Source organism: Rattus rattus, chromosome 6, assembly GCF_011064425.1.
Source record: "Rattus rattus isolate New Zealand chromosome 6, Rrattus_CSIRO_v1, whole genome shotgun sequence".
Lineage (NCBI taxonomy): Eukaryota > Metazoa > Chordata > Mammalia > Rodentia > Muridae > Rattus > Rattus rattus.
In genome coordinates, this window is record NC_046159.1 from 25,728,454 (window position 1) to 25,751,608 (window position 23,155).

Here is a 23,155-nt window from a genome sequence, read left to right on the forward strand (position 1 = left end):
TGGAGTGGCCACACACTTGTCCTGCCTTGGCTCTGCAGAAGTCACTAAACTTCTCTAAAGAGAAGGGCCTAGCATTTTCAAAGCCTCAAAGTGTGTTAACAGTGCGCCCTGATCACCTGAAAGGGCATGGGGAGGCCGGGCTCAGTCTCTCCCTTCATCTTCTCTGTGTGCAGACCATAGCTCCAGTGGGGCAGGCAGCAGCCCTGCCTTGGCTTCTCACACCTGAATTTGGGTTAATGTCTCCACCCCTGCCTTTCCCTTTGTGTCACAGCAGGGGTGGTAGCTTACCCTGGAGCAGTAGAGGTTGCTGCAGACTCTGCAGGCCCCACCTCAGGAGGCCATAGTGCCCTCCAGTGAAAGGTTGCTTTCATCATTTGTGAGGGATTAGTTTCTCACATCAGATAGTGGTCTAGACCCCAGAGAATTCAGGCTGGGAAAAGTGTGACAAGAGGAGCCACAGCGTGTTGACTGCCCCCTTTCCCCTTCCCTTTTTCTGCACTTGCTTTTGGTCAGGGGATGCCACTGTCTTCCCTTTATTCATGTAACTTCGTAAGAGTTGACTTAACCTGCCCACCTCTTTGCAGTCAATAGATGTGTGTCTGTCCTCCACAGGTACCTTTCTGTGTCTTCTACCTTAATGTATTTTATTTTGTTTTGCCTCCATGTCCTGCCCCCCCACTCACACGTGGCCTGTGTGTGTCATAGCCAACACAAGAGCGTGGGGTCAGCCGGCCATCCTGGTGTCTGCCAGAGCAGGGTCGCCCTGCTCACATCCCCCAGTGGAAACAGGTAAAGGAATTGCTGGGGTCTAGAATGGGCTGCCACTGGCCTCGCACCCCATCCCTGCTCCAGGCTCACCTGAAAGCCTAGCTCACCAAGGCAGGAGGGCACTGGACTTAGAGTAGTCACTTTGGGAAACGTTTGACAAGACGGCGTTGGTCTGATTCCGTGATCGTGTTAACGCCCTGGGATTTGAGGAGGCTGTTGACTTGGTATTGAAGAGAGCTAGAATGGTGTGGGAGCTCATCAAGATATGCCACTTGAGCTCTTGGGCCTTTGCTCCCAAACTGGCTTTTTAGTAGCTCATCTCCTGGTGACCTTTGTCCTTTGTGAGAACCGGGGGAACAAGGCTTTTGGTTTGAAGCAGGAGATACTCTGTGAAACCAGTCAGAGCTATGCCTGTGTTCCTTTCACCCCTGTATGAAGTGTTCCTGCGTGGTTCCCCACCTTCCTTAGGATTCCACATCTTTAGGCGAGGGCCTTGGGATCTGTATGGTAGAGCATTTGCCTAGCCTCTTAAGACCAGGGGCTCGATCCTTAGTACCATCCCAAAACAAACAAAACACCCTTCTCAGGACTCATGGAAAACTGCTAATCATGACAGTCAGGAAGAGGAAGGGCTCACGCTGTGGGCAGAAGGGAAGGCTGGTCCGTCGGAGGGAAGCATTTGCAGTTTGCTCCCCGGCATCACAGTTGAGCAGTTTGTTGCTGGGAGTGGGGAGATGCTGGATGAGTTTCCGAGTAACAGGTATCACCTCACTCAGATAGGGAACTGTGATGAGGTGAGCTGATCCTGGGTTCTGTTAGTCTCTCTCTTGGCCAACCTCACCAGCTCTACTGCTGGGAAGTGCTGAGGAACGCTGACTTGACTCATACTGAAATCGCATTTTGAAGAAAATGCCTCTTTCTAACCTCATAATACTCCACGTGGAAGGCAGGGCCCAGGGAGGAAGAAGGAAAATGCTGGGGCAGTGCGCAAACTCACAACAGAAGGTAAACCTCCTGCCTCTTCCGAGGGAGGCCTTCTGAGTGTCATCAAGAATTTGTTCGAATTCTAACTTTTTTTGTCCTTTGCTTGAAGTCTTGATGGAAAGGGAATAGGTGAATTCTAACGCAGAGTTCGGAATTGTAAAGTCTTATCCTTCCTGGAAAAGGCCTGAGATTAGAACAGAACAGGACAGGAAGGTCTGGTGTCACCTGTGAGTGGGGACATGGGTGGCTGTGTGCGGTCTGGGCTGGTGCAGCTTTGTCGGTTTTGCTGGGAAGGAGGGCAGTGAATGTGACTCAGTGTCTGCTGCTGGGTCTTGGCCTCTGTCTTGGTGAAGACCACCCTGGCAGCTTGAAAGGCACCTGACTCTCACAGCCCCTCATGGAGCCTCGGTAGCCCATAGCATTGTGCCAGCTCCCCTGCAGGGTCTGCTCTTTGCTGTTCCTGCCTCTTGGGCTTGCCGTCCGCCTCCTTTACTGTCACCATCAGCGAGCAACAGGTTGGAATGAAAGATTAGTTAGAAAGAGCCTTGGGCAGGCCTGAGCCTTGGTGACCGGGAGCAGTGAAGACACTGAGATCTTTAAGTCCTTTAGGCTACATTGAGTCATGAATTACACTTAAGTGTCAACAGAAGTGACGCTGACACACCGCACCTCACATTCTGTCCCCGTGGAATGTGGAATATTTACATTCATCGTTCACAGCGCCAACTTGGCCCTCTAGTTTGGTCCTCTAGATGTGGCTATCTCCTGAAAGCTAGAGATGTGTTCAGACACTCCAGAGAACAGGGACTCAGGGCGGGAGGTGCCTGGGCCACCGCTGGCTGGCCACTCATCTCCAATAGGCAGAACCTCACTGTGACTCACTGTGTGTCTCTTGAAGTGGTTCTCTACTGAGGCAGGAGGTGTGGCGGGCACGGCATTCCTTGGCAGAGTTGGCACGAGAACCTGTTCCGACTTAGGTCATCGTGTAGAAGGAGGGAAACGGACAACAGCTCTGCTCTCAGTGGCTTTGAGCTGCTCTTTCCAGCATAAACACTGCAGCTCGCCCTTTGCCCTCCCTTTCCTTTTGATCTCAGAAGTACATCCTGCCGTCAGATGGCACAGGGACCAGCCTCGCTTTGGAAGCAGATTGTCATTCGAGGTGGGAGCACACAGTGGAGATGTTTTTCTGACCTTACAGCTGCCAAACCTCCCCACCCCACCCTGTACTGCAGTCTGTACAGGAAGCTGAGAATCTCCTGGAAAGTACCAGAGAGGCCCAGAGCAATGTGTGGCTGTTTCTCCAATACCGGGAAGTGTCTCTGAGAACCATGGACTAATTCTCGGAGAAGGGCATGTGTGGTCCAGGCAGGATGAAGGATGAGCTTGTGGTTAATTGGTAGAACCCTGTTTCCTGGCATCTCCTTGTAGTTTTTAGGACTGTTGAATGTGAGTGAGGGGCTTAAGAAATTGAGGTGTTGATGGAAATGTGGCCACAGGAGGCTCGGTGGGAACGCACTTTGCTGCAGTGTGACCTGGTGTGCGTATGTCATGTGATGTCTCATGGGGGGTCATCTCCCTTTTCCAGGCCCACATGTGGGCGCCCATCTTCCCTGATAAAACCCTGGATCCTTAACATAACAGAGCACTATGCCAAGGTTCCCCCAGATGTTTAGTTACCTAGGCAACCTTTGCTTGAGGCTCTGGTCCAAGATGAGAAACAAGAAACTCACCCTGAACACAGAGTTAGGTGCTATGGAGGGGGGTCAAGGAAAGAGCCCCTGGGGATGCTTCGCAAATATGCAAATCAATGCGCAAATATGCAAATCAATGCTCCTCGTCCCTCCCAGTCTCCACCCAGGCCCTGTTTCAACGGTGTTCTTTCTGTTTGTGTCTGTTGGTGTAAAAGCGACAGGAAAAGGAGCGCTCTCGGACCTGCCCCAAAAAAGTGATCACTCTCTCTCCTCCCCCTACTCCACCTTCCTGCCGGGCGCGCAGTGGCCAGCAGGTGATCCTCTGCATGCTCTGTGTCCCGTCTGTCCCGTCTGTCCTGTCTGTCCTGCACTATGAACATAGGGACCATCTCAGTAATCCCTCTTTGCGGAGACAAGTTTTTAAAAGATGACTTGTAGCAAAAAAACAGCCTTCATTGCTACAAGTGAACAATTCCTCGTGGGGCCTAGGTGCATGTTCTGCATGTTCTGGTCTAGTCCCTATCATGGGAGGAGAGCCACAAACCAAAGCATAGACTATATTCATCTCAGAGCCATCATCCATAAGTTACAAGAGGCACACATTTTTATAGGACCCCACTTAAAGTAGCCACGTTTCTTTCGCTGTCTTAGGCAGTACAGTTAAGATACGCATAAGAAAGCTTCGAGTGGCCTCCCTGCATGGGTTTGGTTCCTCCTGACCCTGACAGCCTGCCCTCTGGCTACTACCGTTTCTTCTAACCGACCCCAGACACCCATTCGCACTCCTGGCAGATGGTTGAAGAACCGAACTTGAGAGCCACCAGCCACATGTGCCTGTTGACTGTTCAATCACACGTTTAAGGTGGGCACACCTATGCCGTGTGCACACAGAATGGCTTGCTGACCTTTGAGCTGAAACCCTATAAAATTAAAAAAAAAAAAAATAACACTTCTGAGGGCAGGATCTGTGAAAGGATACTCTCATAATGAAGGTAGCCTACCTCAACTGTGACCACTAACGATGCATCTGATTTTACGGGCCTCCCTCTCCCCTGGGCCTAAGGACTGAGCCTTGCTGGCCATCGGGAGGATCCAGTGCCTCCTCTAAATAAAGGCTCACAATTAGAGCATTTGTTCTGCCCCTCAGTCTCTCAGTTCTCACAGTCACTGTGGGGCAGGCCCCACCATTTTCTCCACTTTACAGTCTGAGGCGTAGGGTGGAGAGGCCGAGGAGTTGTGAAAGACCACAGGTAAGCAATGGCCCTGAACAGAGTGGCCGCCATGAGACATCTGGAAGTGGGCTCGTGTTGCCTGTGGCAGCGTAGCAGTGGCACTGGATGAGGGCGTCCATTTCCAGAAGATGGACATCTCAAGTTAGCTTTAGTGAACAGTGTGGTTCTCCTGCTCCCACGGTTGCCACCTCAGTTCACTGAGGCAGCCTCACGCCTGTCCTAGGGTTTCCCATGATCCTCTATTAACTCAGAGTGCCGCCAGTCTCCATGAACCTCTCCCATCAGTAACCTGGGCCCCACTCCCGTGTTCCTATGTAGGGCCTTCTCCCCACCCTAGAGTCTCCTCCGGGCTCTGTAACAGTTCTTTGTTCGTCCGGTCTCCATATCCCGACCTTTCTTGCTGTGGACGCTTCCCTGCCAACCCGCCTCCCCTACGCCTCACACTGCACGCCTCCGATCTTACGGCACTGTGTGAAACACACATTTGCTCCACCTTTGTACTAACGGTCGTTCTTGGTCTGTGTAGGGGGCCTCCTTGGAGGCAGGTGGGCAGAAAGGCCATAAGGAAAATTGTCTCAGATCATGGGATTTGGTACCGGTGGAGAGTTGGGAAGTCTGGGGCTGGGGATATATATAAACGCGAACCCTGGCTTCTTGCCTAAATCTCCCGCTGTTGCTGAGTAGGTCCAAAGAGCGTTCGGACGGAGCTTAAGTTTTTATTTTGTTGCCAACAGATGTACAGGAATGTTCATGCTGACAGCCGTGGCAAGCAGAATCCCCACCACGAGAGGGTAAAAGCATGAGTCTGTGGCATGGGATGCTGAGAGCCGACCAGTGGGGCACGCTGTGTGGTGGGGCAGGGGAAGGGAGCATGGAGAAGAGTCCCTTCTCCTAGCTTTCTACGCACTTATCACTCAGCCAGAACTCTGCTAATAGTGTTGTCCCATGCGGTAGCATTAACTGCAGAACGTCCATCTGCAAAGCATTCAGATTGGATGCTAACCCTGACGCTTTCGTTGCTGCAGTGGGCCGTTAAGACTTCCCAGTTTTGTTCTCCTTTCCCGTTCCAAGAAATCACTTCTTCCCCCAAATTAGGCAAGGGCAGCCAAAAGGCATTGGTAACCCGGGAGAACTGGGAGAGGGGAGCCTCAGGACAGACAGGCAATGGATGTGAGAGCCTTAGCTCTTGAAATAGAGATACTAAGAAGAACTGAGGCTCTTGCCAGGGTTTGGGGAAGAAGTCAGATAGGAAGATGAGGAAAAACAGCCAGTGGCAGGGTGGATGGATGGATGGATGGATGGATGGATGGATGGATGGATGGATGGGAAGATGGGTGGATGGCTGAGTAGGTAGGTGGGTGATGGATGAGTGGATGAATAGATGGATGAATGGGTGGGTGGGTGGATGGATGGATGGATGGAAAAGCAGTCGATGGCAGGATGGATGGGAGCATAATGAAAAGCTACAGCTTATCTTTTCTGAGAACTGTAGAGATGTCACTGACTAAAATGGGCTATCATTCCTTTTTTTTATTTCTTAATGAATGTGGTGATGAAGCCCCTAGCCCACCTATTTTGTGAAGCTTTTTGCCTTGGTCCTGTCCTTAAGGATCTGCAGTGAGCTGATATCTCGCAGCTCCTGGTGATTTCACAGCTGCCTTCCTCCTGCCTTTGCTCTCTGAGAACTGCACTGAGAACCAGGCAGCAAGCTGGGACACACCTCAGGTCCACTAGGAAACAGGCAGTAGTGCCATCTTCTCTTCCCTTGAAGGAAACTACCCAGGACAGGGTTAAGAAGGGCGGTGGAATTGAGGCGGAGGTGGCTGGCCTCTGCCCCTCCCTGTCACCAGCTCACCTGTTTACTGCCCTTTGGTAGGGGAGTTGGTGTCGATTCTGTGTACCCTCCTTCCCAGATCCTGCCATAGTCCATCATAAGCAGGAGAGCAGAGTAGTGCCCTGCATTCTGAAGGATGCATGCTTACTTAATGAGGTCTTGATGGTTTTTAATAAGCAACAGCTGAAAGGGAAGTGAGGATGTATGCTGAGTGAAAGGAAGCTTGGCAGGAAACTGAGATCCAGGACACTGGTGCCCAGCGTGGTGAGGAGTACAGTGGGAGAGTAGGTGCCCAGCAGGGACAGCAGATGTCCAGCGGGAGAGTAGGTGCCTAAACGACAGTATGGCATGTGGGGGCTTTTGTTTTTTTCCTGGAGTTGGTGAGTATAGATCCTCAGTGTGGGGCTCAGGCTAGATACTGGGGGCACTACTCCCTCCTTTTCCAGGACTCTCCCTCCCCCCCCCACTCCACAGCCCTGCCTGTGCACGCACTCACTCTCTGTAGCTCTCCTTCACTCGCTCCCCACACTGCGACCGCACCACGTTCCAGGCGGTCAGTCATCTCAATGCTCTTGATGAATGGTACTCATCTACAGAGACAGTCGCTCCTTGTACTGGGTTCAAATGACTGACACCATCCAAGCGCTGTACACAGGGCCTGGACACCTGGAGCAGAGGGTAGGGAACCCCCAGATACCCGCCATGCTGCCTTGTCACTGCCGTGACACAAATGTCAACTAAAGTGGGGGGTGCAGCAGCTCTCGTTAGAGCCTGGGCAGCGCCTATCCCTCCCACCTTGTAAAGATCGTATCCAGAGTGTGGTGGGAAAACTAAAGATGTCCGTTACCCAATTCTCCCCTAAGTCAGAGTTGCTGGCTACATGGGCCTGCGCTGAGGAAGATCCTGCCTACTCTTGCTGCACCGGCTGAGGCCAGTGTCAGGAAGGCAAGGAGCATTCAGATCTGGTCCCCGGATTGTGCCCTCCATTTATCTGGCTCCTTAGCAAGCAGAACACTCGTGCTGAACACCTAGAGTAGGTGGAGCGTCCCTGAGCTCTGGCGTCAGGAGGTGGGAAAGGCCTTGGGCACTGTCCACAGGACAAGGACATGCCCTGAACAATAGCAGAGGACAGTGAGGGTCCCTGCTCTTTGCGCTGTCAGGAGAGAACTAGAACTAGAATGGACACGAGATGTCTCTGCCAAGGGAAAACCCCTGCACAGGTCAACAAGGGCTCTGAGAAAGCCGGTGTTAGCTGCCTAGCCGGGTAGGAACACCGGGCCAAGGTTGCCCTGAGGCTTCCCAGGTGGCCATAGCTCCGAGGTGTGCTCCACAGCCAGTCCCATCGGCACGCTTTGGGCAAGCGGGAAGCGGAGGGGAGGAGCCGTAGATGAAGCTGGTTTGCTTCTGGGAATCGGAAGACCTGCTTCTATTTACCACATACATTCTGCAGCTAAACAGTAAACCATCTGAAACTCAGAGTTCCTGTTATGACCTCTAACGTGTACTGTGCTCTCTTTCTCCACCTTGTATTTTATAGCCAGAGCCTGAGCCTTCACGTCGATTTTTTGTTGACCAGTGGGAGCTCTCCCTTAGTCTCCGCTCCTCCAACCGCCCTGCCTCTCCCTCCTCTGACTCCCTCCGACAGGTAGCATGGCCGGGACTTGACCAAACCGTGTTCTGCAGCCTCTGCTCATTGTACCTTCACAACCTGAGGGAGCCTAGGAGGTCTCTGCCTTTGCCTGGCTCCTCAGAAGCTCTGTGTGCGTGTGCGTGTGCGTGTGCGTGTGCGTGTGTGTGTGCGTGTGCGTGTGCGTGTGCGTGTGTGCGTGTGCGTGTGCGTGTGCGTGTGCGTGTGTGTGTGTGTGTGTGCGTGTGTGTGCGTGTGTGTGTGTGTGTGTGTGTGTGTGTGCGTGTGTGTGTGTGTGTGTGTGTGTGTGCGTGTGTGTGTGTGTGTGTGTGTGAGTGAGGGCTGCCGCAGACACCTATGTTCAAGAGGCTGCTAGCTGCCTTTGGGTGTTTCACACGTCACAGCCTGTCAGAGTAAACCCACTATTAAGCCGTGTCCGATATTGACAGCATTTTCCACCTTTGAATGAAGACTGCATTTTCTTAATCACGCGCTACAGAATTTGAACCATGCCGTCACTAACTCTCCTAGTAAAACAGTGAGCCCACACGCACTTGGTGTTTCTTGTAATCATGTGTGGAATGAACCCTGCTTTATCCCGGGTGGCTTCAATCCGGTTCCGAGGAATTTGCTAGGGATGGGAGAGTCTGTTGCCTTGGTCTGTGCTTCATAGTCTTAGCCAGTGTGCTTATGTGCAGAAGCATATGCATGTGAGTGGTGTGCAGTGGGGTGAGCCCAGCGACTCCTTCTCTCCGACCTTTCTGGGAGTGGGAAGAAGAAAACCGCTGCTTTTCAAGCCAGAAACAAACAGAACTTGGGCCCATCTCTCTGGGGGGGTGCTTGTCTGCATAAGAACTGAATGACAAATGCCCTTGCGTATGCAGCCCCAGGCCTGAGGTAGCCCCCAGTCATAAGAGAAGGGTCCTGGGTGCACACAGTAGGGCAAGGGTTGCAGTGTCCTGGGCACTTTGTCATCTGCTCTACAGAGTGAAGAAAATGTGACCTTCAGAGCCTTGGAGGGAAGCTCTCAGAGGAGAGCTTGGCTCTCATTTCTGTTCCCCTCTGCCCTGTGCCTGCCTGCCCCAGGCATGTGCTTCTCCAAGTCCCTAGTTTAAGAGACTCGTTGCCTCTGTTACTGATGGACATAATATATGGGGTTGAAGGCAGGTGAGGCCAGCCAGTCTTAGGCCGTCCCTTTTGGTAAGCTGGAAAATGATATCGATTGCTCAGTTCCAGCCAGGCCTTAGCTGAGCCCGGTGAGAATGTTCTCTAAGTGTGAGCGTTCCCGGACTCAGAGTTGGCTCCACAGAACCTAGGCATGATGGCGCTTGGAACGGCAGCCCTTTTACATGAGACGTCACAGGTTTGTCCCTTAAAGCCACTTGCTAGGGGGTTGATGCCATCTCTGGGGTGACTGTGCCTGCTGAAATCTGCATCCGAGTTAGTGACAAGCTCTCCCACTTGGCTGGGAGCCTCCCTTACGTCCCACCACGAGAGGTGTAGCTCACATCGTCTCCACCCAGAGTCTTGCCTGTCACATCTCTGAAAGACAGCCCACAGGACTAACTGTAATCCCAGGACAGGATTCAAGCCAGGCCACAGGGTGCCTGACCTCTGTGAGCAGGGCAGAGTGGCTTACCATGCAGACATGGGCATCTCTCCTGTTTGTTTCTTCAGCATTGCCAAAAGGGAGGTTGCATTAGTGTGATCTGTGTGTTGGGGAAGAGAATTAGACTGTCTCACTGTATAGTCCAGGCTAGCCTTGAACTCATAGCAATCCTCCTGCTTTAGCCTTCCTAATGCTAAGACTATAAATATATGCTGTTACTCTCTGCTTTGAATCTTGACTTCTTTTGTTGTTCATCTCTAAAAAAATTCCTCCAGGGCCAGAAACCTTCTGATTTCCTGGGGCACTTACAAGCAGCTGTCTTCAGGGTGTAGCTTGTGATTTGGTGCCCACCTAGACTGGGAGAAATCCAGCCTCCACATTTGGGTAGATGAGCCTTTCTGCTCTCAAACACCACTCGCCCACCCACTCCCTGTTGCCGCCTGATAGTAGTGGGGAAATGGCCAGGGAGGCTTCTTCCCCAAGAGCTCAGGATGGTTTGCTGCATGGAGCAGTCACTGTGGGTCGGTTTATGAGGCAGGGGGTCTCCAGTAATGCCAGAACTCTTCACAGGTATTGTCCACACGGGACACCAGCGTCTGCAAGAACCTGCCTGGTTTCTCTCTCAGCCTGAGGCAGTCCACTTTTTCACAGAGCACATTGAATCCTCTCCTAGCTGCCACTGTCTCAAGTTGACCCCCAGACTCTCTGAGCACACAAGATGCAGGCCCCCTTTTCTCTTCCGTGTTAGCTTCCTTTCTGTCTTCTACCTCCCTCTCTCCTATCCCCAGAACTGGACTCTCAGAAAGCCATGAAGGGCCACGTTCTGCCCTGTGGAAGATTGTCTCCACCACTGCTGCTCATGCGTGTGCTGACCACAGCGTGGAGCCTGGCACAGTGTTTCGCTCACTGCCCAGTTTCTGCTTGTGGGCACTGTGTTGGCATGGTTTGCGGTTGCACTGTGTATTTTACACCCCTCAAAAATTGTTTTCCTTTCGTCTCCTTAATTCACTTTTTTTTCCTTCTCATTTCCCTTCGTTTTGGTCATTGTGTAATCTCCAACCAATAGAAGTATATAAAGATGTACACGGGCGGAGTGAGCTCATTGGCTGAGCAGATAGCCAATCAGCTTCAAAGGAAAGAGCAACCCAAAACCCTTCTAGACAAGAAGGAACTGGTAAGAGATATTCCAAGGGCACTCTCTCTAGCCATGGCACTGTGGGGAGAGCCTGCTCCGAGGGTCTTACTGATTTCTGTAGCCACCTGCATTGCCACGTGGTAGCTTTCTTGAGTTGGTCTCGATTTTGATGACTGGATTTCTAGGTCTGTGGAAGGTATTTAGAATGTGGAAAAGCACTTTCCTCTTTAAAGATGGTCCCTCTGCCATTCAGAGGATGTGCGCACATGGACACTGAATAGTCGGTTTGATTGTTACAAAATTCCGAAAGCTTGGGTCTTTGATCAGAAGCCTCTCACGGTCGCTGAGCATCCCAGGTTTAGACCCCGGCTTGTCCTCAGGGTCCTCAGGAGGGGACTGCGGAGTGGAGAAGCTACTCCGAGAGCTGCTCCTCAGGAAAGCCGGAGACAGAGCACGTGTAGTCATTTAATACCTGTGGACCGTGTCCCTGTGACCAAAGTCATCCTCACCCACAGAGGGCTTGTGCGGCCCCAAGAGAGGCCACGAAGTCTGATATGCTCCTCTACCCGCTTCCCCGCAGGGCTCCATAAAGAAAGAGTTCCCGCAGAACCTGGGGGGCAGCGACACGTGCTACTTCTGCCAAAAGCGCGTCTACGTGATGGAGAGGCTGAGCGCTGAGGGCAAGTTCTTCCACCGCAGCTGCTTCAAGTGCGACTACTGTGCCACCACGCTGCGCCTGTCAGCCTACGCCTACGACATCGAGGACGGTGAGTGTCTCTGTGCACTGGTCACAGCAACAACCGAGTGCAATGCCCCTTTCTCCAGGATCCAGAGAGACCCTTGGGCCTCGCTCCGTCCTCTTTTCGTTACATTTTCTTTTCTTTTTTTTTTTTTTTTTCGGAGCTGGGGACCGAACCCAGGGCCTTGTGCTTGTTAGGCAAGCGCTCTACCACTGAGCTAAATCCCCAACCCCTTGTTACATTTTCTTTATACTAACCTTTCTCGGCCATCTCTGGCCTTTTTCCTTTCTTAAATTCTGAGACCCTAAAAAATATTCTTCCAGGGACCAGACTCTGAGAGCAGTGGCGTAAACATCTCCCTCACTTCACACACTCACTTTCTTTCCTCACATGAGACTCTGGAGACTAAAAGGAGCGTGACAAGGGTTCCTAGAACTCATGCTTCTTGCCTTAGATGGCTGACAGTAAGCAAATAGAGCCTAGGCTTCTGCCTTATGGGGGGATTGAAATACCCAGGCTCTGTAATCTCTGTCCGATATCAGCGTCTCATATCCCAGGGCTGCTGCTTTAACTGCAGAAACCTTAGTTAGAAGGAAGAGAAGTGTGCTAACAAACAGCCAGCTTGTCACCTGAAGATTCTTCCCCACCCCCACCCCCGGAGCTGAGGACCGAACCCAGGGCCTGAGCTAAATCCCCAACCCCGTTCACCTGGAGATTCTTAAGGGATCAGAAATAGGTGCCCAAGGGCAATGATGGCTCCTGCGGCCATCCCCACATGATGCTGAGGAATTCGTGGGGGTGGTCGAATTTGTTTAAAAGTAATAAAGGAGCTCAGGTGAGCAGGAGAAGAAGCTCAATTCTCCCAGGGATGATACCAAGCCCATGTCCCAATGGTTGGTACGTTGACTGCACAGGGACTGGAAAGCATGGCAGAGGGAGTCGTATGCTGAGGTCACTTCAGTCATGCGGACCCTCCTGATAGTGAGACTCGGGCAGCCATGACTGTCGCTGAGGAAAGGCAGGAGCTAGGTGGCGGACTCTTGGCATTATAGCTTGTGGCCCTGTTCCTGTGTTAGCAAAGCCACTGCTCAGCCAAGAGCTGAAAGAGTTGCTCATTTGAGGAAGGTAATCTGCTAGTACTGGGTTTTTGGTTCCATTCTTAGTCTCTGGACAGCACCTTGAACTCCAAGGAGAGGGTTTGGCAGGTGGGACCCCTACCTCCTGGAACTGTCCTTGATACTGCAGTCATCTTGGTTAGTCTTTTATCTTGAAGTGTACCTGGGAAGAAAGCCCTTGTTTTCTAGCCAGTTTGTCAAAAGGTAATCAACTTACATAAAAAAAGAATTTTATTTTGGCTCACGGTTTGAAAGTGTTAGTCTATGACTCACTGGTTGTCTGCTGTGGCTGTGACCGGGCAATACATAGTAGGACTGTATCTCAGGACCAGGAAGCCACAGAGGGAGAAGGGACTAGAAACCCACTGTCCCATTCAAGGCACACCCCAACAACCGAACTTCTCCCAATAGCAGAAGGCACGGCCTTTTTATTTTAAATTCATGGGCTGGCACATTTGGTGGGAACCATACACAGTTCATTTGAGGCAAAGCACAGTGATCTTCCTTTCATCCTCTAAGAACCACTGGTGCCGTAGGATCTTACTTGAGGCATCGCCTACCCAGAATACATTTTGCTAGTTATGCTGGAATGGGCTTCATGGCCTTCCTGTCTTCACATGTCCTCTCCTCAGAGATCTCGCTAGGCCTCTGGCCATCAGCCAGCCACCATGTTCCAGTTGCCCCACCTGCTAACAGTCGAGCCCACGTAAGCCACGTGTCTTCTGCTCATCTAGATAAAGTACTAGTCTGTCTCCATGGAGGCCAGCATCCATGTCTCTCCTGTCATTAGATGACACTGACAGTTGAATAAATGCCACACACTTGTGTCATCCCTCCTCGTCCTTCAGTGTGACTGTCAAGATTGCTCAATCTAAGCCAGGTGGTGGTGGAGCACACCTTTAATTCCGGTACCTGGAAGGCAGAGGCAGATGGATCTCTGTGAGCCCGAGGCCAGCCTGTCTACAGAGTGAGTTCCAGGACAGCCAGGGCTACACAGAGAAACTCTCTTCATCTAGATAATCTCCAGTCAGTCACTTTATCGAGTCCTCTATAACGTGTGATTAATCCAGTGTCAGCCTGGCTGGCTTTCCTGAGACCGGAGCCATAGTGCAGCGGCACTGCAGGCTCTGGAGCCAGTCTCCTGTGATGCTCTGACTGTGGGACCCTTGGGCAGGAAGCTTTGCCTGGCTGTGCCTCCCCTGTGGAAGGGTCATAGCAGTCTGTACCTCTTTAGGTTGTGCGAGCACTAAATGAATGATAGATGTAAAGTGGTCAGAATTGTGTCTGCACATAGAAAATGTTAAATAAACATTGAAGGTTTTCTTTAATTCATTCAAAAAGAAAAAGTAATAAAGTTGAGTTTGGGAAAGAGGATAAGAAACTACACTAAAGCCAGCTAAAGTGTAAAACTCCTGTATAACCCCAGCACTTGAGAGGTAGAAGCAGGAAAATCAGAGGTTCAAGGTCAGGATGGGCTGCATGAATCTATATGTCCACAGAAGAAGGAAACATTAATGATTAGCGGAGTACACTTAGCTCATGCCTGTGACAGTGGACTGTGTCACCAGACAGAGTGAGAGTTCTGACCCTTTCCTGTGGGAGGAACGAGCTCTAAGAGGTTAGAGTCTGAAGACTGGTGTAGAACTTAAACTGAGATCTCATTTCAGCTGTGTCCTTGTATCTGACTTCCTAGAGAAAGCAGTTTTCTGGAACATTCTTGGAAGTTACCTTTTGGCTGGGATCTGAGCCTAGTTTCTGAAACTTAAACCCTTGTATTTTGTTACGATTTGGAGCAGGATCCGGTGCTGGTCAGCTAGGAGTCAGAGCTTATGATGTGGGTTTCAGTCTTAGAAGAAAAAAAATAAGCAATAGTAAGTAACTGGTGTTCTGGATTTATAAGCCTCAGGCCAGCGAGATGGCTCAGCAGGTAAAGGTGCTTGTGGTCAAGCTTGACCCACATTGTGGAGGCAGAGAACCAACTCCTGCAGGTGGTTCTCAGATCTCTACATGTGTCCATCTGTGCCTGTCTACATACACACACACATACACACACACACACACACACACATACACACACACACACCACACATACACACATACACATACACCACACATACACATATACACACATGCACACACACACACACCACACACACACACACAGAGACCACACACACATACACACATATACACACATACACATACACATCCACCACACATACACACACACACACACACACCCCACACATACACAGACACACAGAGAGACCACACACACACACAGATACACATACAGAGAGACAGATACACATACTATACAAATAAATGTAAAATGTCACACACACAGAGACTTAGACATACAAACCCGCAGGTAGACACACATATTCACAGATAGACACACACACACACAGACTCAGACACACATATTCACAGATAGACACACACACACTCACAGACTCTGACACATACCCTCAGATAGACACACACAGACAGACACACACACAAAATACACAAATAAATGTAAAACTTTTTAAAATTTGAAAATAAACAAGCTTCATGATCAACCCCAAACTAAAGTGGGAGCTTGAGTTATGTCTCCCTTCTCAGAGACAGGCAGCCTCCAAGGTCACAGCAGTCCCCATAATTGCCATGGCCCACCTGGCCTCAGTCAGATTCCAGTCCTGGGGAATGGGAAGACTGAAATACCAAACACCCAAACTGTGCTCCGTGATCCAGGTACTAATTAGTTTATCTTCTATTTATTGGAGCAATCCCCAAAAAGAACAGAGTGGCTTATCACAGATTATATGAAAGGTATGATGGACAAGCTAAAGACAAAAACTCCTCCCCCATAGAGAAGCAGACGGTGAGCTGACCCTTTGCTGGTCACAGGGCCCTCACAGTGCCATGTCTCTGAGTACTGGCTGAGTGCCAGCAGCTGGTGAGAAATCTGGGGAAATGGGTCGTGTTAGGAACATTCCCTGAAGTCCGTGAAATTCTCTGCAGTTTTTCCACCACCGGCCCTAAGCCCGAAGTCCCCAGGTGAGGTAGTTGTTAGAGGCTCGGTCACTAGCTGATGGGTTGTTGGAAGGCAGCTAGTTCATGGGAGTGCTAACTTCTTCAGTGGCTTAACTCACAGGCAAGTTAATGACATCGTTGGATAGCGACCGAAGCTTTAGGAGGTGGAGCCCCTTGAAAACTGTAGTCACAAGGATGAACGCTAGGAAAATGGAACTTGTGCCTTTTCCCCATGCTTTCTCTCCCCGTCCCCATGATGCCCTGTGTCAGCAAGGCCCAAAGCAACGGGACCAAGTAACCTTGGGCTGAGGCACCTGAAATTGTGAGCAAAGTAAACATTTCTTCCTTTAAGTTGTTTTCTCAGCTTTGACAAAGCTGACTTAGCGTAGTAAGAAACACAGATAAAGGCATAAGTCAGCCATTTTTTAAAATGAGGAAAATGTATAGGGGTTAGGCACATGGTTTGGTGGGTAAGAGCACCTGCTCCCCAGGATCTGAGTTTGAGTCCGTGGTACCCACACAAATGAGTCAGGCATGACTCATGACCTGTAGCATGTCCACAAGTAGCATGTCCTTGTGACCTCCCTGGCTGTGGGTGAAATGGCAGACTTCTAGCTCAGCAAGAGACCCATCTCAAGACAGTAAATGAGGAAGCGATAGATGGGAACACACCATGGCTTTCCTGTGTATCCATTCACCTGTACACCTAACGTGTGTGCACGCACACACAACACAGGAGATGTGCCCAGTCACCGGGGAAGAGGAAAGGGAAGAAGAGCTGCCTGGTGCCTTTGCTCCCTCTGGGTTTACCTTTGTTGCAGTCTCTCTTGGCCGATAACAAGGTAACAAAAGCAGCTCCTGATGCAGCCACTGTCAGGGTGTGGCTAATGCTCAGCTCTCACACCTAAGTTAGAGGACAGATTCGGATCATTTGACTCTTAGTTTGTCCTAGCATTTGTGTTGGGAAGGAGGATGGGTCTTTCAGACCTTTTGGCCACACTCTCCTCGGGAGATAGCATCCCATTACATAGGACCCAGTAAATGTGCATAGAAGTGTCTGGAAGCCCCTAGCAAATCATGTTTGGCCCTGACTGTATTGAAGCACACCCTGGGTTTTATTCTGTTGATGATCCATGGAAATTTTGTCGTTGTTGTTATTGTCTTGTGTGTGTGTGTGTGTGTGTGTGTGTGTGTGTGTGTGTGTGTGTGCATGCGCGCACATGCATGAGCATACATGCCACAGCCCATGTAGAGAACAACTTTTGGGAGTCCGTTATCTTCACCCACCTTGCTGAGGCAGGGTCTCTCTGCCTGTTTCTTCTAACTCACACCGTACTCCAGAGTAACTGGCCCACAAGCTTCTGGCCAGTTTTCCTGTGTCTGCCTGCCATCTGTCTGTAGGAATGCTGGGATCGCAGGGTCCTAGGGACTGAAGTCCGGTTGTCCATAGCTAACTCCTTTACCTCTAAGTCAGCTCTCTAGTCCCTTGTGGTACTTTTAGCACACTGTTAACTTACCTGAAGCCTGCCTTGGACCAACCCTGGCTAGTGAGGGCGGGGTAGGAGCCCATGGCTGAGGAGGGGAGCAGAGAGTTCTGGGAGTTAGTAACTGGCACCGCCCTAGCCCTTGAAGCCTTCCGGGCTCCACCCTGCATTTGTATTGGCTCTTGCCTTCCCCAGAACCACGGTTTTCTGTGACCATGTCTTTGTCCCCACACACTGCGGCTTTGTTTGCTGGCTCTGTCACCCAAGCCTCACATCTTCGCTCTGGTCGCTGATTGGTGGCAGCTCAACGACCTCACACACCCTAAGGGGAAGACCTCTACATCAGACGCAGGGAAAGGCTCCGGGCTGGCCTTTCCGGATTGCAGGGGGAGCAGGGGGTGGGGGTGGGGGTGTCATGCAGTGGTGTCCTGTGGCCAGCAAGCCGAGGTCCCAACTGTGGGTTTTTGCTCACGCCCCTCTTCCTTGCTGTCTGCAGGCAAATTCTACTGTAAACCGCACTACTGTTACCGACTGTCTGGCTACGCGCAAAGGAAGAGGCCAGCGGTGGCGCCTCTGTCTGGAAAGGTAACCAACCGTTCCCTTCCTGTGAGTGGGGCTGTCAGGTGGTCTTGCCTGTCCCGTGAGTGGACTTGAGAGGAACTGCAGATGACTCCAGACCCACAGGTTTACTATAGGTGCTGATCTCAGAGGCAACGTTTAGGGTTTATTCTGAACAGAAGGGCACCCTGCTGCTCACCCTAGCTGTTCCTTCCAGGTTGTAGCCCTTTTCCTTGTAGCTGGAGAATAGGGAGCCTCAGGAACCACCCTCTATCCCCTTTTAAGCCCACAGCCTGGGAATCTGAGGGCCAACCCCTGCTCTCCATACTGGGAAGGCCAAGCTGCCTTTAAACCCTGCTTTCCTGGGTTATTGTCTAAGCCCTCGACTTTTTCCTTTCTGCTCCAGTGAGACTGGTCTGTTCTCGTTTTCTCAAGGTGGCCTGAGTAATCTCCTTCACTTCATGGACAGCACATTGACAGCATTCAAGCCAATTACCCGATGGCGTGGGTTGGCTGCAGAGGGCTGGTGGGAAGAGGTGTACACTGGGCCTTCTGTGTCCGTGAAGTCTGCATCATAGGTCCCACCCGCGGAGGGAGAATACCACTTGTGTACTGACTCTGTTCAGACTCTTCTAAGCAATGCAGTACAATAACTGTCCACACTGTACAGCAGTTACATGGTTTAAGTCATCCAAAGAGCGCCCAAAGTTAGCAGGAGATCATATATGTTCTGTGTGCATGCGTCACAGGTTTGATATCTAAGAGGACCAAAGACTCCCTCTCCTAGCACTGCACAGTTCAGGGCTAACAGACAGACCAGCCAGTCTCAGGGTCATTGCATCCTGAGCCCGGGGGCTGCAGCCAATCACTCTTCTCTTTCTCTCACGGACTCTTCTAGGAAGCCAAAGGACCCCTGCAGGATGGCCCCACCGCGGACACAAACGGACTGGCCAGCGCCGCCACCAGCTCAGCCGAGAGAAGTCCAGGTAGCCTCACTTCCTTGTTTGGCTGGGTGGTACATCACTCTCTTGGCCTCTGTGACAAGGCCAAGGGGATGAGCCAGCATCTACAAACCAACATTTCTTCAATTGGGCACCAAGTAGCCCAGAACCCCCTGGACTCTTTTTTCATGTGTCAGCTGCTGGCATTTGGGGTCCCCTTCCTCTATGGCCTGTCAGAGGTACTGGTGCAGATCGGAGGGGAGTTTCACTGGCAGACTGTCAGCCAGTGATGGTGCCATCTGGTAAGTGGGATTACCCCACACCCACAAGACACACCGAGGTGCTTGGGGCAGACCCTATAGGTAAACAGGAACCCAAAAGAGCTGCTATGTGATTGGCCCCAGAGAGTGATAAGCTTCTGTGGGACCCCTGTGTAGGGCCTGTTTCATTCACAGAGAGGTGTGACTGTGGCCCACAGTCTGAATGTGTTCACTGCAACTTGAAGTTTTTGCATCCCATTCCCCAGCTGTGTCCAGTCTGTCCATGTGACAGGGGCCACCCTATCCTAATCCCTTTAGGCATCTAGGATTCTAGTGAGGGTCAGGACCCAGGTGCCCCACTCTCCTTACCACTTCCTGTGTTGATAGCTTGTACCATCCTACCTCAGAAAACATGCTGACCCTGTCCATTGCAAGGCAGGATGGGGAGTGTTTGGAGCATGGTAGCTGTAGAGAATTGTCTTGCTTTTTCCCTTAAAGTTTCCCTGTCTCCCTTGTAAAACTAACCACAGTTCTGTACACTGCTGAGAGGCCCTGGTGGCCCCAGACATCTCTCAATGGATCACTATGTGTGAAGTCTATAGGGCTATATTTTCCTATGTCACACGTTTCCTCTTGTTTATAGCAAGTATATCCTTTTTCTTTTTCTTTTTTACTTTTTTGTGCATGGTTTCTGAGACAGATTCTTAACTATATAGCCCCGGCTAGAACTGGATATTTGGACGAGGCTTGTCTCAGAGTCACAGAGGTCCGCCCACCTCTGCCTCCCAAGTGCTGGTATCAAAGGGGTATGCCACTGTGCCCAGCCGCCAATATATCTTCCACAGCCAGGTACAAACTCAAATAAAAATGAAAGATGATCAGCTGATTCCAGAAGTCTCGGAGGAGCTGACGTACGCTTTCCATGAGGGAGGAGGGAGGGATATTTTCTTAGCTTTCAAATAGAGCCGCCTCTGTTGATGAAGGAAGGCGCTGACACAGCCCTTGGGCCGTTGTGCCAGAGGAGAGAGAATGTGCCTGGGTCTTGGCAGGGGCACTCTGGGAGTGGGTTGTGCTAAGCCTCCAAGGCACAGAAACCCCAGCCAGGCCCTGTGAACGTGACTACAGCTTCTCTGTTTACTTCTCATGCTTGGGCATCTTTCTTAGATGCCCCGCTGGTGAGATGCAACAGTTTCTTAAGTACTTGAGGGACTTGTAGCCCCATGAGGTCTGCCAGCCCTTGGTAGTGTCTCTCAGGAGCTGACGCTCGCAGAGCACACCAGGGCAGATGACACAACTCTGGCTTTACACTGGAATGTGCACGTGACCCTGTGAGAGCACCACCTAATAGCTTTTGCCAAGGAACCCGACTACTCAAGCAAACAAAAGGTTCCACTCTCCCTGTGGGTAAAGGGTGCAAGAATGTTCTTTTTAAAAAGAACTATAAATGATTTTGCTAACTCTCTTGGCTCGTTCATTTTGCTTCTCTGCCTGTCTGAGGAAAGTGTAATGGGTTTCAGATTGGTTTTTTTTTTAGACACTCAGAATTAAGGGACCTATAGATGAGGAGAAGTGTGTTCTCTATAAAACACTGAGAAAACACACTTGCCAATGTGGTTAAGGAATCAAAACAAACTGGACCCAGGCTATGACAGGCTTGCAGAATAGCAGGAGAAGGTCAAGATTTGGCACCCCAAAGTATTCCAGGCTGAACGTCCCAAGCGGGTGAGGCTGGCACTGTACCCTAACCCAAGGGACTCCCCACAATAGGAGACGAGACTCTCTGTTTGCAAGTCATATCGCCCTGAGTCCTGAACATGCTCAAAGCCCTGGCATTTGCTCTTTAGCTAAACTTTGCTAGCACCTGGCGGGGGGGCTTGGGGGTGGCAGAATTATGCGTGACATTTTATAGGTGCCATGAAATAGGTTTCTGTTTCTTCTTTGGTAAAAATACCTTTTTCAAGTCCCACATTAGCTTTGAGTGCTTGGCTAAACTTCCTCCAGAAAGCTTCAGACAAAACCCAGTGCCTCGCGCTTCCAGAATGTGTCACAGAAGGGTTATTAACCTGATCCCAGTCTTGTCCCATGTGACTGCCCATGTTCCCTGGAACCCACGGTGGAGGGGGAGCAGGGAGAGCTGGGCTGTGACCAGCGGCCCTGCCTCCTGATCCCGGACCTTCTTGGTTTCATAGCTCCTTGCTGTTCCCCTTCTGCTCTTCCCCGCTTAGGCAAGAATTAGTGCTGTTGTAAAAACAAAATGTCAACCACAAAAATACCCCAAAGTGACCGTATAACCCTCCTTCACCCCTTGTAGAGAACCCTGGGTAGGCCTTAACACATTGTCTTCCTCCGGTAACCTCGTCTACAACCGCTGCCTGTCCCCCTGTTTGAGACACTGTTTTTGGTACTTCTGTTTGTAATGTGTGTTTAATATAGGAATCTTCTCTCTATTCTCAAACCTGTAAATGCTTTGTTTCCAAACCACCTCTTCTCACTGCTCCAGATCAGTGGGCCTGGCACAGATTTCCTCACCCTAGCCTCACAGTACCTGCCTGGAGTTTAGGAGAAGTCTAGAAAACGGACAATGAAAAAAAAAAAAAAAACCGCTGGGTGGGATGGCTGTTGTCTTGGGCACATGCCCTTGGCTGCAGCTGGTTCCTTTTTCAGGTAGAGGAATCCCATTACTCAGAATGAAAAGTGAGGCACCAGGCACCTGGGTGGGAAGGGACAGGGAGAGCTTTTCTCCCTGTGTGCAGTATCAGGAACATTTGCACTGCAGACAGCAGAGAGCACGCTCCCCGGGCGTCTGCTGAGGAAGTGTCTTTCCCGGAGAAGCTGTAGTTACGAGTGGCACTGGCCTGTCCCCTAACCCCAGATACTCTTGAGTGGTACCCACTGGTGCCCACAGTTGGATCCCAGAGGACCGTTAGGAAACACAGGCATCGACCCGCACTAGCTAGAATAGCCACGCGCTACAAAGAATACCACTCATCCCTGGGCCTCTGCCTGATGAGGTTAGAGATCCTTCATGGCCTCTTAGGGCCCCTTCCCTTCAAGGCTGCTGAAAAAAAAACCAGAAAGGAATCGCTATGGAGCAGCTGCCATGCCTCCTGCCTCCCAGCCTGACCACTAGAGCCAAAGCTGAACCACATATACACCTCTCCATGTAAATGTGTGTATCTACATGTGTATGGGTTTCAGTTCAGTGTGTGGGCAGACACTACTTATATATACTGTGCCCACACTGTGAGACTGTTTGTAAAGCTACCAGTCTGAAAGCCATAGGCACTTTCTCTGGAAGCTTGCCTTGGCTTAACTCCCCCAGCATAGGCAAGCTTCGAAGGGAGCCCAGCAGCTAGGCATGGCCTTCTGTGGTGGCACAGAGTGGAGCTGGGTCTCTAAGAAGATGGGTGGTACACACCCCTACACTCAGGTAATCAGTTTTCCTCATTAACAAAGCAATACTCTTATTGGAGGGGGGACCAGAGAGTCGCAGACACCTACTTTCCCTCAAGACCGTCTGTGGGCTAAGTGTTAACTCTACAGTAGCCATTGTCTTAGTCGTCACTGTGCCTGGCTGCTTCCTGCAGGACAGTGGGACCCATTAGGTCCTCTGTGCCAGTGAAGTAAGGGGTTTGCTTTTTAATCCCCCTGCTATTCCCCTGGGGTGAGGCAGGAGAGCGGCAGCAAGCAACACCCAGAGCTGTGGTACAGAGAAGCCAGAGTGCGGAGGATTAACTGTGCCAGGGAACACTTCGCCTGTCCACTCTGACCTTCCCTGAAGCTTTTAGTTTGCCCTTGTTTTTAACCTGTGCCGTTGTGAGTTGTTTGTTTTTTTTTTTTTGGTGTGTTGCTTTGTGAGTTTTTTATTTAATTGTGTAACTTTGTTTTTGCCATTACTGTGAAACCAAGGTGTGCTTTAAGGGTTTTTTTTTTTCTTTTTTCTCTTTTTTTGGTTTTGTTTTTTTTTTAAAACAAATGTTACATTCTTATTTAAGAGAATAAATTCCAAACAATCTTCAGGTTTCTGAGTTTTTCTTTTCTTTCTCTTTTTCCTGATTGGAGGGTGGGAAAGGGGAGGCTCAGGCACATTTGAGGCATGGGCTGTGGAAGGCACTGTCCCCCAGGGCCCTCGCTTACGCTGAGGGTAGGGAGGGCACAG

At 50.8% G+C, this 23,155-nt stretch overlaps 1 protein-coding gene across 2 annotated transcripts in view; it reads left to right on the forward strand.

The window, feature by feature from the left end:
- The window catches only part of Mical3 (microtubule associated monooxygenase, calponin and LIM domain containing 3), a 197,574-nt gene that overhangs the window by 111,203 nt on the left and 63,216 nt on the right, over window positions 1–23,155 (forward strand). Inside the window, exons 17-19 of one of the 2 annotated variants that reach the window (XM_032905759.1) lie at window positions 11,461–11,647; window positions 17,734–17,822; window positions 18,694–18,781. In XM_032905759.1, the coding sequence (XP_032761650.1) occupies window positions 11,461–11,647; window positions 17,734–17,822; window positions 18,694–18,781 (364 nt within the window). Of the gene's footprint in view, window positions 1–705; window positions 891–11,460; window positions 11,648–17,733; window positions 17,823–18,693; window positions 18,782–23,155 lie in introns of those variants that run through there. The other variant, XM_032905758.1, reaches the window with a different exon arrangement.